At 43.3% G+C, this 14,685-nt stretch overlaps 3 protein-coding genes across 3 annotated transcripts; 1 reads left to right on the plus strand and 2 right to left on the minus strand.

Annotated features, from left to right (window-relative positions):
* The first annotated feature begins 1,542 nt into the window (after positions 1–1,542).
* Positions 1,543–2,595, plus strand: LOC103709660 (fasciclin-like arabinogalactan protein 12). The gene has a single exon (XM_008795122.6). The coding sequence runs from the start codon at positions 1,659–1,661 to the stop codon at positions 2,397–2,399; it is 741 nt and encodes a 246-aa protein (XP_008793344.4). The 5' UTR covers positions 1,543–1,658; the 3' UTR covers positions 2,400–2,595.
* Positions 2,596–6,568: 3,973 nt separating this feature from the next.
* Positions 6,569–7,434, minus strand: LOC103709653 (uncharacterized protein At4g08330, chloroplastic-like). Its single transcript, XM_008795111.6, has 2 exons — positions 7,203–7,434; positions 6,569–7,098 (listed from the first exon to the last, which is right to left on the minus strand). Exons 1-2 carry the CDS (start codon positions 7,280–7,282, stop codon positions 6,747–6,749), a joined length of 432 nt encoding a protein of 143 aa, XP_008793333.1. The 5' UTR covers positions 7,283–7,434; the 3' UTR covers positions 6,569–6,746.
* A 3,989-nt stretch (positions 7,435–11,423) lies between these two features.
* Positions 11,424–13,089, minus strand: LOC103709645 (protein DOG1-like 4). Its single transcript, XM_008795098.6, has one exon. The coding sequence runs from the start codon at positions 12,578–12,580 to the stop codon at positions 11,600–11,602; it is 981 nt and encodes a 326-aa protein (XP_008793320.5). The 5' UTR covers positions 12,581–13,089; the 3' UTR covers positions 11,424–11,599.
* Between the last annotated feature and the right edge of the window lie 1,596 nt (positions 13,090–14,685).

The raw sequence follows: 14,685 nt of genomic DNA on the forward strand, positions 1-14,685 counted from the left end.
CTGTCGGAATCCGCCTTGCAACTGTAATTCTATGGGATCTTTCTATAGTTTTGCATATACTTACAGCAAACCACGCAGCATTGGAAATAAAGAACTCCACTGAAAGGAACAGATATTAGAAAATAAATAGATCGCAGGGGAAGCAAACCATTCTTATGTCTGTTTTCAACATCCGATACTATGTACTTGTTTTTTTATATATATATAAAGCTAGATCACGGGAAACATTGTGGAACACGATTAACTCAAAAACTTTTTTTTTTCTTTTGATACAACGGTTACTCATGGTAGTGCATGAGTACAACCAATAAAATCAATAAAAAAAAAAAAGTTGACAAAGGAGAAACGGAATAGACTTGCGATTGTCCAAAAGAAGACGATCCAATCAGTAACACTATTTGCCTCTCGAAAGCCTATGTATGTCTCAAAGCAATGGTTGCCCGTCATCATACGTATGCTGGCCTTGAATCCATTCGTTCACCATAACAGAATCCCTATCAAGGTAGATGTTGTCCGCATCCAGAACTAGCCTCGCATAAGTGATGCCCTTCCATGCAGCTCTTAGCTCTGCTTTGATGATAGTCACGTCGAATATGCGTCGTCCTCCAGCTGCGACAAGTCTGGAGTCATGACCTCGGATCACAAAGTCCACTCCTCCTTTGCCTTCACTCTTGGACACATTACCGTTAAAGTTCATCTTAAGAAAGCTAGGAAGTCCCAAATAAAACCTCCGCAGTAGTTCTAGTGATCTCAGCAGCATGAAATAGCGCTTTGTCCATCACTGTCCTCGGATGCACCCTTTAGGTATTTGTATCAAGCTAGATATGATAGGCTACCAGCTTCTTGGTTCCGTATATAGCTGAGATGGGGACTATTCCTAGTCCCGTGTTGTTGTAGTCTGGGGCAAGCCTAGTTTCTTCTAAATATACGTACGTCAATTATTTAGCAGATCATGGACAGCACCACCGTTTTTAGGGAAAGATCAAGCAGAAATAAATAAGCCACGGCAAATTCATTGTTCCCGAGATAGTAAAAAGGACTCCTCCTGCTTTGGCAAGCTGTACTTTCGCTTGTGCCGTTAGCAACAGAGATGGCGATATCCCCAGCTTCAGATCCTTTTCTTTAGCGGCAATCGTAAGGCAGTGATCATCTTTGATGGCAACCCACAAAATTTTTGTATATTTTTCATGACCACCGACCGTTATTTACAAGAACAGCCCAACAAACTAAGCTATATCTAAAATGATGTCAATAAGCTTGTGCTGTGAAAAAAAAATTACAGAAGAAGAGGAGACAGAATAACTAAAGGGTAGAACACAATCCACCTTACACATCAAAAGCATTTCAGAGCTCACCTCCATCATTGCACTGATGCTTTTTTGTGAAACAATCGTTGCACAAATGTTAAGGTCATACCTCACTGTATTTGCTGACACTCTAAGCAAACTAGTTGCAGCATCTTATTAAGTTTGGTGCTGGAGACCACCCCACCACCAACCACCCGACCCCTTCCACTCCCTCTTCCTACGACCTTAAAAAGGCCACCATAACCCCATCCACCAAAGCAAGGAGAGAGAGGGAGGATAAACAGATAGATATCTGAACCCCTTCTTTACCCCGTCCCTCTTGAAGCCAGGAAGAAGAAAGCCAAAAAAGCCATGGAACACCTCAGGATCTATCCCATCGCCCTGCTTGTTCTCCTCCACTTCAACGCTCAAACTTCAGCTCAGCCTGCAGCAGCTCCAGCTCCAGCTCCACCAGGCCCAACGAACATCACGAAAATACTTGAGAAGGCAGGGCAGTTCACCACATTCATCCGGCTAATAAAGAGCACCAAAGTTAGCGACCAGATCAACAACCAGCTCAACAACTCCGACTCCGGTCTCACTGTCTTTGCTCCCCCGGACAATGCCTTCTCCAGCCTTTCCGCAGGCACTCTCAACTCCCTCACCGACCAGCAGAAGGTTGAACTGCTTCAGTTCCATGTGCTTCCTTCCTTCATCTCCATGACTGAATTCCAAACAGTAAGCAACCCACTCCGAACACAGGCAGGTGATGCAAACAATGGGCGGTTCGCACTCAATGTAACAACCGTGGGGAACGGCGTCAACATAACAACGGGGATTGTCAACACCACGGTATCCAACACCATCTACTCAGACAACCAGCTAGCTGTGTACCAAGTTGAGAAGGTGCTCCTCCCATTGGATATCTTCGGACCCCCTGCCCCTGCTCCTGCACCTTCCAAAGCTAAGAAGGGTGTTCCTGTCGCTGATGGGCCTTCGAGCACTTCGTCGGACTCTACGGGGGCCTCTGCTGCTGTTAGCTTGAATTGGAGTGCATCTGCGGGTGCCGCTGCTTTTGCAGTCGCTCTCATGTCTCTCTGGTGGGGTCTCTGAGTGCTGTCGCTCTTCTTTTCTATCTTTTTCTAAGTGGTGGTCACTGGTCTGTGTCGGGTATGGAGGCTTGCATTTTTCAGGTGTCATTTAATTTTGCATTGTTTTATCACTGCAACAGATTTTGTATTGTTATTCCATTTGTGTATGTGCTAAGATAAAGAGAGAGTGATAACATAAACCTCAATGTGTTCATATAGTCTCTGAATTTAAGAATTAGTTTGTGTCATAAGATCTCTTTGGCAAAGCACGGGTAACTGATCTGCTCTGGGGAACTCAGTGGACAGCTCAACTGTAGTGAAAGATAAGAACATTTACTCAAACCTTGTAGAAACTGAGTGGAGATTTTGCAAATCTGCAAACTTCCAATGCCACCTTTATGTCGAGTTTAACAAAGCTGTTGGCACCCAAATGTTAGAGATTCTAAAATGCTTGTGGTATGTAAGGCAGCAATATCAGCTCCCCGTTTTTGGCTTTTTTTTAAAAAAAAAAAAATACATCTCCCCGTGTTCATCACACACTGTGCAACAATCTACAGCAAGGGAGAGATAGAGATCTAAGATAGGCATTTCAGGATCTGTAGTTTTCTTAGTCTATAGATCATTTAACCCTCCAGTACTTGGTGAAACATCCTCAACGTCATCTCCTGTTACCTGATCGTAGCCACCGAAACCATTTGTGGTGCCGTTGCTCTCTCTCTCTCTCTCTAAATTATATTCACGCACATTGAGAATTCAAGATATGATAATTTTGGTCTCATGAGGTGCATCTATTAGTTCAATGATATTTTTAGCAGCATTAGTATCATTTTGACATCTGACCATAAAAGCAATATGAAAGTAAAGGTATTGCACAAGTGAATGCTCACCTATTGTACTAAAGCTCAACGTGATCTTCAATAGCGTGAAACGATGGCAAATGAGTACAATGTCTTGCTCTCTAACGATATTTGGTTTTTAGTTCCACTCTCTCCTTCACAACATATTATTAGCTGCAAATAGGTGTTCAAAATCAAAAGGCGATCTAGTGGCTCTATCGAGCGCTATAAAGCCAGCTTGGTTGCTAAAGGCTTCAATCAATAAGAGGGTGTTGATTATGATGAGACGTTCAACCCAATTATTAAGCTTGTCACAATTCACACAGTTCTTTCTCTTGCAATTTTTGAAGATTAGTCCATTTAGCAATTGTATGTCAAAAACACATTCCTCCATGGACTTCTCACTGAGGACGTTTATATGAAACAACCTCTTGGTTTCACTGACTCGGACCATCCTACTTATGTTTGAAAGCTACAACGTTCTCTTTATGGTCTTAGATAGGCACCACGTGCTTAGTTTCAACGATTGAGCTCTTACATACTCTTGGCTTTCATGGATCTAAGGCCGATGTTTGACTTTTTATCAAGCGCACCAAAGAATAATATGTGGCACTTTTTTGTTCATGTTGATGATATTATTCTTACTAACACTCTTACTACTCCATTGGATGATCTTATTGCTTTTTTACAAACTAATCTAGGTCCTCTTCACTACTTTTGGGGCATTAAGGCTAAAATTACTAGTTCTGGACCCAATCAAAGTATATTTCTGGTTTTCTTCTCAAAACTAACGTGGATGGTTCTAACCATGTCTCGACACTTATATCTACTGAGTCCCAACTTTCTCATTCTTATGGTTTGCCACTTTCTGATCCAACTCAATATCAGAGTGTGGTTGGTGTGCTTTAGTACCTTACTCTTACACATCATGATATTGTCTTTGCAGTCAACCAAGTATGTTAGTCCATGAATAGGCCCATTTCTATGCACTCGCTTGTAGTCAAGCATATTCTTCGTTATTTGAAGCATACTATTGACTATAATACTTATTTAACTACACGCCTATCCTTTTCTCTTCATGCCAATTCCAACACCAATTGGGCTAGTGATCCTGATGACCAGCATTCTGTAAGTAGCTGTAATGTTTTTCTTAGTCGTAATCTCATATCCTAGAGTGTTAAAAAGCAACGTATTGTAACACGTTCAAGTACCAAATCCGAATACAAAGGGCTTGCCAATGCTGCTGCTCAATTAATTTGGATTCAATCTTTACTACATGAATTGGGTATCTCACTTTCTCAAGCTCGTACACTTGGTGTGATAATTTATTTGCCATATATATTATTGCCAATCCCATCTTTTATGCTCGAGCCAAGCATATTGAAATTGATTTTCATTTTGTTCGAGAGTGAGTGGCTTGTCATCAGCTTCATAGCCAATTCATCTCCTCCAACGACCAACTCATTAATATATTCACTAAAGACTTGTTTCTCAACGCTTTCAATAATTGTGTTCCAAGCTCTAAGTGGCACCCACCTTAGCTTGTAGGGGGTATTGGCAATATCTTCATTTCAGCCCCATATCAAGCTATATATCAAGGATCCATAATTCTAGAAATTTTGAATTTTAAATTCTGAATTTAAATAACATAAATTTAGGATTGGTTCTAGGAATCTATTTATTATTTATTTCTATCTTTATATCATCCTAGTTGTAATCATTATAAGTATACATAGTGACTACTTCATGAGGAAAGTAAAAAAAATTCTCTACAATATTTTTTTTTATATATTCTTATTTTTCTAAAATATCTCTTGGAAGGATTTTATATGGCTTGCTTACTCTCTACTCCATATTGGGAGCATCTTCAGATAGATTTGAAATGGCAGCATAACGGTCATAATCTATTTTAACTGGGAAGAGTATCATCGACGAGAAATTTGATCAACATTTGAATAGGTAAAGTGAAAAACATTCATTTGATCGATATAAAATTCTAAAAGGATTGACATGACCTCCTTAAGATGCCAACTCAAATGACATGACGCCCTGTTTCATTGACGTTGATGGACAAGGTGCCGGCCATGATGTATTACCATGAATCAACAGAATATAAGGTTTCATGTCATGCTTCATGCCGTCTTCTTCAATTATCACGAGTAAAAGCTTGTATTGCAGAAAAAGCTAACTCGAAATTATGAAACTGATGATCGAAATGTCTCATGGTCGCTGAAAAGTAATCAAGTTGGTATGGGTTGTCATAAATTTTCAATAAGATATCAGTTTAAAAATTCATGTTGTTGACATGCCATCACCAGACTAACCAATCACATGTACATGGTGCGTGCAGCATCGTCCGGGCTACCGATCAAGAGGTCAGTCACAAGCTGCGACTAAGGCCCCTGAATTACACAGTTCAGGAAAAAAAACCTTAAGAGTGCAGACTTATAAACAGAAATGTCCACAGATCATGGATGCTGAACTCTATAAAGGTGTAGATCTAGAGCCAACAAGCTTAGGAGATCCACAAATCTTAACAATGTCTCGTGGAATTGCACCATCTTGGACGAAAGCAGAGCTTAAAATGATCAGGGCATAAAGATCCATACAGCACCATCAAAATAGCCTTAATCTCAAGTTGCTTGTTGAAAGGTCTACAGTAACAATCCAGAAATCTTTCCAACGAATAATCGATGTGGAACTAAATACACGACTGCATGGATCCTCACATATTCATCCCGTTTGAGCCCTAACGTACTCATCAGACTAAGAGTCCAAATGCATTCAAATCTAATCACAAGTATCACGATTGACAAGTAGTCGTCTCAACGAGCTCGTAATCCACATGGGCTATGGGCCGGATCCGCTTTAATTCTATATGTAACAATCTAAAACTTCGTCCAAAAAAACTTATCGGAAGGTATTTTTAGATTTTCTAATCCTGCATAAGTACTCAAGATCTTTTCGGCAAATTACTGATGTGAGATTAAGTACACTTCCGTACGGATCCTCACATCCATAAAATATTATATTTAATAAGTTTTTCACAAGGTTGGATGCAAAGTTGAGAAAGTTGGATTAAATATGAATATTGCATCTAGATTGCCGGTGATACATCACATGATTGATTGCCTGGAAGCTTTACTCCATTCACAATCTGCCGACACCTTCTTTTAGTTCCTTTTCCAGAGAGGCGCCTAATCAAGATATAACCACCGCAACGATCACAGCCCAACTTCTGATTAAGCATTTTAACCAATGCTATCCAAGAAATTCCAGCGTCGCTTTATCCAAGAATGAAATTGCAGAAGAAAGGAACCGTTTAAGGAAAAAAAAAAAATAAACATGCCAATCATACAAAGAAACTTTTCCCTTTTTTTTCTCATAAAAATCACCACGAGCACGCATCGTAAGGCAGATTAAGATCACAACGGCGAGCATTTATCCACGATGAAAGAATTGTTTTGGCACAAAGAGGCCTGAAAGAGCGAATAAATTGCAAACAGAGCAAAGCCCTCTGTCTGCAATTCCCATCATGCGCGGGGAGGAGGAACAGGGGACTCGTCGGCGGAGGATGGCTGCAATGCACTAATCTTGATGCTATACTTCCTGCAGCTGTTCGGCCCGATGGGAGAAGCGCTGCCGATGAAAGTTCCACACTTGCGGCAGAGCAGTCGGGTCCTCCGCCCGAACAGCCCCCACGAGTGCTTGGAGTTGAAGCTGCAGGGCAGGCAGAGAAGCTCGTCAGCCTGAGAGAATCTGCTCTCGTCTATCGAAAAGAAGGATACCACCCCTTTCTTGATGGCTTTCCCGTACTTGGAACCGATGCTCGTCGTATTCCGGTTGGAGGAGCTCAGATTCAAGGCGAACCCACAAGAACCACAGCTGCGTCATTATGGAAAAAATAAATCCAAAGTTAAAATTCTAAACTTAATTAGAGCTAAATCCTCCATATTTCCTGTATTCATTCATGTACTAAGTACGGATACCTATAGGTGACGTCTCTGTGGGAGGAGAGGGGATGGGTGGTGGGTGGTGTTTGGGATTGGTAGCTTTCTTGGAAGAACATCGTCGGTGCACGGATTTGGATTTGGAGCTGGTTTCTAATTTGTGTGCGCGCGAGAGAGAGAGAGAAAGAGAGAGATAGAAGGGGCTCGTGGAACTTGGCTTTCTATTTATGGGTGAGAGGGATGGGAGGAGTGATGGGCGAGGCGGAAGCAAACCGAGTCCGCGCGCGGAGGAGGAAGAACGTGTTTCCACCGACCGGTTTTTTATGTCGATGACGACGCTGCGCGGTGGGAACTGGGAAGGACGGAGGCAAGGAGAGGGTTGGACCCAGGGCTTGCGATTGTGATGCACGTGCGTTTAAAGATTCGTAATTGAGCCTGATTGCGACGCGTGGAATCATTTAGAATTTGTATGAGGGCCGGGGGTGGCAAAAAACAAAAAGATAAAAAAGAATCGAACACTTGGCTTGTTTAAGCTCGGTCAACAAGACTCGATTTTCTGTACAACAACATAATCAGTCATCTTTTTAGTATTTTTTTTCCTAAAATTTAAGACTTTAACCGGAATATGTTTTATTGTTTAAATCCACAAAATACTAATTTAGATCAATCAAGCTTAAAAACGAGTTTTAATTCAAGCTTTGGTTTAAGTTTGAATTAAGTTTTATTTTGATTAAGAACTTAAAAGTGTTAGTTTAGACTAGATTCAGATGGAGCCTGAAATAGTAGCAAACAAAGCAAACTTGAATAAGTATTTTAAGCTTGAAATTAATTTTCAAGCCGATTTTCACATGACCCAAGTTTAATAAAGCTTGACTAGTTCGCATTTCTAACAAAAAGATGTGATAATAATAAAACATTTCTAACAAAAATGATGTGTGTGCATGTGGGAGAGCCGACCACGGAGAGTGCATGAATATTTTGGTCAATGGTGTTTGTGGATGCGAACAATGTATATTAAATTATTTTTTCTAAATCATATTGCCACCTCAGGGATGTGAAGCCTAGTTTTTCTGGAACTATCGTTACAATCTCTAGGGTTGATCTGTTTGAATATTTAGTCAAAAAAAACTCAAGGATAAAAATACAGAAATAGGATAATGTTGTTATAGAATCTTATCAAAATGACTTAATCTATATTTTTTTTTGAACAAATAATTTACTCCGGATCATAATGACATCTGTTCTTTTGATCATAACAAAATTGTAAATAGCAAAAAAATTATCAAGTCATTGGTAGCCAAAAGATTTTTATAGAGAACATATGATGTAGGGGATAATTTGTCACCATAAACAGATTCCTGTTTCCAAAAAAAAAAAAAAAAATTACAGTGCAGGAACCAATGGCCCAGAACAGAACAACCGAACGCTTGCTTTTGATATAATTATATCTCTTTCTTCGTATACGTAGTTCTTTTTCTTTTTCCATAGATCAAATATATTGTACGAAAATATTCAATAAAATCAAAAAATAAAAAATATTGTAGGAGGAGAAAAATAGTTTTGTAGTTATTCCATAGACAACGGCCAGAATGCTAAGCAACAAAGGAGGCAACTTATTTAGCAACTCTATTTACCTCCCTATAGATATGGGCTATCCGGAATACTGTGTAATCCTTCATCAACTTGAGGATGTCCTACAATAGCGGATGCCCATAGTTCATCGTGCAATGACCTCAGATCCATCCGGTCACTATAGTAGAGTCCCCTTGAAATTGAATACACTCCACTCCCATTGAGCCTTGCATAGGTAATGTCTTTTTAGACAACCCTCAACTCTGCCCCCAATCGCTACCATTCTAGAGTCAGGGCCTCTGATCATAAATTCGGCTATGCCTCTGCTTCTACCATCAGATACACTACCATCAAAGTTAACCTTAAAAAAGCTTGGGGGTGGGAGCTCGCAGCAGATAAAAATCGTCTGAGTCACTGCAAGAGCTGAATAAGAGCTCTTCGACGGTTGAAGACTGGATGATCTTAGCTGCACGAAGTAAGGCCCTATGAATAATCAATCTTGGCTGCTGCTTTCTATTCTCGAAGACCTGAACATTTCTATCAAACCAGATGTGGTAAGCCAAATATGCAAACCCCCATGGAACCATAATAGATCTCCTCATGGTTCCTTCCAAATAAGCAAGGAAAACATCGACGGGGGTCATATAATGTACGAAACTCTAGGTGACCCCAGCCAATCTCCAAAACTACCTCACTGCTGGGTAGTCAAATTAGGCGTGCACTACCGTCTCCTCCTCATCTGGATATCTGTCATAGGCTAAAGGAAGCCTCAACCCTCTGCCGCACAACACGCTCCTGGTTGGAAGGCATCCCCATGCTACCTTCCAAAGAAACAAGGCCACCGAAGAGAGAATGTGAAGCTTTTAGATCCAACCATCATCCATCCTCCACGTGGGCTCTACTCTATACAGGTCATAGAGATTAGTGGCTCTCGCCTTCGATCTGTAGGTTATTCTCCATACTCTCCTATCAAAGACTCCCTACTTGGGAATCAGCACAGCAAGGACTCTCTTTGCCAGATGGTCCCCAAAGATACGTTCAACAGCTGCAACATCCCACCTTCTTTCCCCCGGGAGGAAGAGGTCACTAACCTTGAGTCTCTCCACGCTATCTAGATCAACCATAGTAGGCCAAGATCTTAACTATTGCTCGGACACAAGCATCTCCATCACATTAATCAAGCTTCCATCTCCAATTGACCATCTGATACAGGACAACACCAATAGAGCCCGAGCACACATCTCCTACCAAATGAAGGAGTATTGCTGCTTAGCCTGAAAGTCTGACATTGTGGTTGCAAATCATATTTAGTTCTCATCATGGAGCTCTACAGACTCTCCGATTCGAGCAAGCACCTCACCACATGTTTGGCCGCCAAGGCCTCTTTCCTCATCAGGAGCGACTGGATGCCCAATCCTCCATTGCGCAAAGGCTGACAGACACTCCCAAGCCACCAGGTGCACACCCCCTTGCCCTCTTGTCCCTTAGAGGAACGTCCTGAACATCTGCTCCATTCTCATTAGCGGGGCCTTACCTCTCACCACAGACCCTCCAGTTCAAGCAAGTACCTCACTAAATGTCTGGCCACCAAGATGAAGAATATAGTTTTGATAATGACACATGATAAAGTTTAACAGCCGCAAAGGACTCATCATGAATCCATCTTCTTCCACATAGCAAAGTTGTACTCTATTTTGCCTTCTTCCACATAACAGTGTTTCCATTTAATGTAACTAACCTAAGCCTTAATATATAATTCATGTCATTCGATAGTACACAAAAATAGTTTCTTCCATTCTTCTCATCTTTAAACACAAGAGGAGATTAGAGAAATATAAAGTTAAAGACCCTTAAGCACCCTTGCGGGCTCTAACGGTGCCCTAGGTTTGAGTCGGGCCATAGGGTAAGAAATCCAAAATTGTCTTAAAAATCAAATGGTTCGGGTTGGGTCAGATCAGAATTTAGTAAACCCAGAGCCGACCCGCAAAATGAAATGGATCCAATTTCAGAAACCAACCTGCCCTACAAGTCCTTTAAATTGGATTAAATCGGGTCAAAGCGAGTCAGGCTATAGGTCAACCTGGCCCATTAGCAGCCTTATCCAGCTGGTCCGTGAAGTCCTCTAAGGTAGGGGCTGCCGGGCCGTCGCCGCCATGTCGAGCATTGAGTCCCTCCAATACTTCAGAGGAAGGTAGGGCAAACAGATCCATACAACCGCCTTCTTGACTATATCCACACCGGGAAGACCAAAGCTCCATCGCCAATAGCTGCCCGGCCACCAACCAGCGCCACATTCGGGTCTTCCTTGCTCCTGAATCAGAAGACGCAGTTATCCTCTGCCATCGGGAAGGCTTCAATCTCATAATACACAGACTCCCACACCTGCCTCGATGTTTCCACCCTCTTCTCCAGTAACTCCAAAACCTCCAGATTCTCAATCTCCTCCTCGTAGATTTTATGACTAGTCCATAATGGTTACCGGGAGGAGTCCTACACCATGCTCGCCCACGTCGTGTAGGCCTCCACATGCCCCGGAGAAGAATGGTCCTTAATGCCGGAGGACCCTTTTGCTGGATTGGCACTGCGATCGCCCATTGTCCGATGCCCACCTTCCGTTCGACAAAATCGCGCAGCCACCGTGCAAAGATTAAAGCACCCTCACACTATGATCGCTCAAAGAGCGAACGGTAGATATAGAACAGTGCCTTTTCAGATTAAGCCCTCATAAACGTAGTTCAGCAGAAAGAAACATACACACGTGCGGAAAGTAAAAGGTCCAAACTAAATAAACACCTTAACAGCATGAGGATTAAGTATTTAGTTAAACTTCGAACAGGGTCAACCGCATCAGAGGGTAGCTCCGATCACCCAGACGACGCCGTCCCCTTTTCCGCGTCTTTCTTCATCCCGTACTCGCGCACCCGGAGCCTCAGTTCCGCGGCCGTGATCAGGAAATGGATCGTCTGCATCGGCCGGAGGATCTCCACCACCCCTTTCAACGTCTCCTGCCTCAATGCATCGGCCCTCTCCAACACTCTCTCCATTCCCGCCCTCTTGTCCTGCATCGCCGGCTCCATCATCTCCGCTGCTTTCCCGTCTCGCCCCATCTCCCTCAGCACGTGCGAGAGCAACACCATCTGCTTGTCGGCCACGCCCTCCTGGGTCCTCGCCTCCTCTTCCGAGATCTCCTTCTCGATCCGGATCGTCCGGCGCTGGAGCTCGTCGATGCGCTTGAGCTGGCCCTGCGAGAGGTCGGCCAGGTCCCGCGTGGACGCCCCCCGGATGACCTTGGCCAGCTGGGACTCGAGCTGGATGCCGGACTTGGAATAGATTAGATGGAACGCGACGCTCGGCCGCCACCCGCCGACCCAGAGGAAGAGATTCTCGCTGGAGCTGGTCCACGTGGGGGAGAACATGGGGGTCACGTCGCGCTTCGCCGAGGCCGCCTTGGCGCGGTAGTAGTACTCGCAGTGGCCGAGGACGCGCCTGACGAGGAGCGTGAGCCGGCGCTCCTCCTCGGCTTCTTCGTCAGGGGTCTCCGGGCGCGGGGCGGAGGCCGCGGCGCGGAGGGCCTGGAGGTGGAGTTTCCTCTCGGCGAGCCAGCACTCGAACAACTCGGCGAACTGCTCGCGCGGCTCCCCGTTCTGCGTCGCGTCGGGGATGGCATCGGGCCCGTCGCTGGATTCCATGGGGCATGGGACGTTCCTGGCAGAGGGGAGCAGAGAACCAACCCTCTTATAAGGCTTATGGGGGATGCACCCGTTTGTCGGTTGTGATGCGATATCCGGGGGTGGGCCCGTATCTAATTGCCGCTTAGCTGCTGCCCTCCGCCTGTCTCGTGCCATTGGGAATGCGCGAGGGGGGATAGCCGCAGGACCGGGGGCTGGAACGGGACTGGCTTTCCCTGGGCGGCAAACGGCGGATACTTGCGGCCGGATTTTGAGGAGTTCTGCGACTTTCTTCGACCGGATGCTTTGGGTATGTACCCCTCCCCGTGGCTTGTTCGCCGCGTCTCGTGTGCCCTTGCATGAAGTTGGCAGAGGCCACGAGACGATACATCTCCTCAGCTCTACTTTTTGGTGAGGAGGTTCAGGACAATGAGTATAAGAACTAAAATGGATAAGTTTCACACGCTGGGCTCGTTTGGTTCGCGGGAAGTATTTTCCCTCCTAGAAATATGATTCCTGGGAATCAGATTCCTAGGAAGAGAATACCTAGGAAAGTACTTTTGGCATGTTTGGTTAACCATGGGAAAGTGACAAATTTTCAAAGTGTTTATGTTTAGTTGACCATCCACTTTCCTAGGAAAGTTATGTATAATTCCTATTATACCCTTAATAAAAATTATGTCTTTAATGCCTCTTTAATGCTTCTTTAATGCTGAAGGGTCCTTTTGGGAAAAAAATAAAAAAGGAGTGATTCCCACCTCATGGGAAAGTAACTTTCCCATGTTTCTCATGGGAAAGACTTTCCCATGAAATGTGGGAATCATATTCCCATGGGAATACAACTTTCCCATCTCTCTCCTTTGAAAACTCCAACCAAACAAGAGGCATTTCATTACTTTCCCGTTGACCACACTTTCCCCCCTCCTTTTCCTGCGAACCAAACGAGCCCGCAATGTTTTGGACTCTCGGTCCAGGACAAGCAAAAACGCGACGGCCGTTAAGTATTGGACTGAAATGGATGGCTGCAATAGTAATGTTATATTTTTCTTTTACAGATTCATTTGATTTGTAAAAAAAAATTATTAAAATATTTTTTTTAAAAAAGTTGATTTTTGAAAATATAATGTTTGATCATTAAAAAAAAATATTTTATAGTTTTTCATTCACCAAGCTACATAGCTCCCAAGGTAGACATCATGCAAAGGAAGTAGAACCTCTTTATTTTTCCTTATTAGAAGGTGACTCGGCCATGGTAATGAGGTAAATCCAGAGAGGATCGAGGGGTGCCAGCGGCAACTATCCGTTGCTTTGTGACGTCTGGACAATGATTAAGAATGGAGGAATCTTTTAGGCCAAACATGTATTTCGCGAAGCTAATAGAACAGTGAATTAGGTGGCCGCCTATGTGGCCTGTGGCCAGCCATGCGGGTGGTACCCTATGGGCAGGGTATAGAGAGTTACTTCGGACATTTTGAGATATTCTATTTTTTAATTTTATTAGGTGTATCCGTAAGAATTACCCGTTCTAGAAAAAAAAAATACGATCCTTATCTAAATGCAGCAAAGAGATGATGACCAGTGACACGAAAATAAAATATTCCTTTGTCCAATTCCTCATCGTTTTCTGGATTCCTCGTCGTATTCTGATCCGGCCGTAACTTAGAAAAATCATTTCAAGGTTGCCACCCGGGTAGGTGGCTTGCACTAACTACTTTGCTTTGCTTGCTCGCAGATTCGATGGTTATCGTGGGTCAACCAAGACTCGCAAAGGAGATAAATTGATCGATATGGATATTTCAGATGATAACCCTTGTGTTGAGATTTGAAAAAAAATGTAGCAACAATCCAACCAAAACTTTCACAAGATATTCGTGAAAAAACCGTGCATCTTCCTCAATCTGCCGGTGCGTCTCCGACCAGTAGAAGCTATCTCATTCTAAACTATCTCAACTGGTGACCAGTGTGGTTAGAGATTTTAATCCGAGAGACTTCGCAAAAATTGGTGAGGCATGTCTCTTTGGCCGTCCGATAAATATCGCGGAGATGACTGTACAATAATGGAGATGCTCATCTTACTCAGATTAAGGATATCAAGAGAGCTGGAGTCATCTTCTCTTCAAGAGTCACCGTCTCTTCAGCTCAAAATCGAGATGGTGGCAGCAGAATATAAGGGAACTGATCAAGCCTTGTGCAATTGTATGTCCACTCCCCACTCCTCTTTCACGTTGAAAATTTTTGCATGCACTGCGAAGATTCTTCAAATATTATTGATGAGAAGAATA

The sequence above is a fragment of the Phoenix dactylifera genome, chromosome 8, assembly GCF_051530095.1.
Source record: "Phoenix dactylifera cultivar Ajwa chromosome 8, Ajwa_hap1_PhDact_Kaust_v1.1, whole genome shotgun sequence".
In the NCBI taxonomy this organism is placed as follows: Eukaryota; Viridiplantae; Streptophyta; class Magnoliopsida; order Arecales; family Arecaceae; genus Phoenix; species Phoenix dactylifera.

Excerpts from the sequence above, each read along its gene's own strand:
- LOC103709660 (XM_008795122.6), top strand. The coding sequence starts at position 1,659 with ATGGAACACCTCAGGATCTATCCCATCGCCCTGCTTGTTCTCCTCCAC.
- LOC103709653 (XM_008795111.6), bottom strand. The coding sequence starts at position 7,282 with ATGTTCTTCCAAGAAAGCTACCAATCCCAAACACCACCCACCACCCAT. Across the intron at positions 7,099-7,202 it reads CACAGAGACGTCACCTATAG|CTGTGGTTCTTGTGGGTTCG; the intron begins GTATCCGTACTT and ends ATAATGACGCAG.
- LOC103709645 (XM_008795098.6), bottom strand. The coding sequence starts at position 12,580 with ATGGCACGAGACAGGCGGAGGGCAGCAGCTAAGCGGCAATTAGATACG.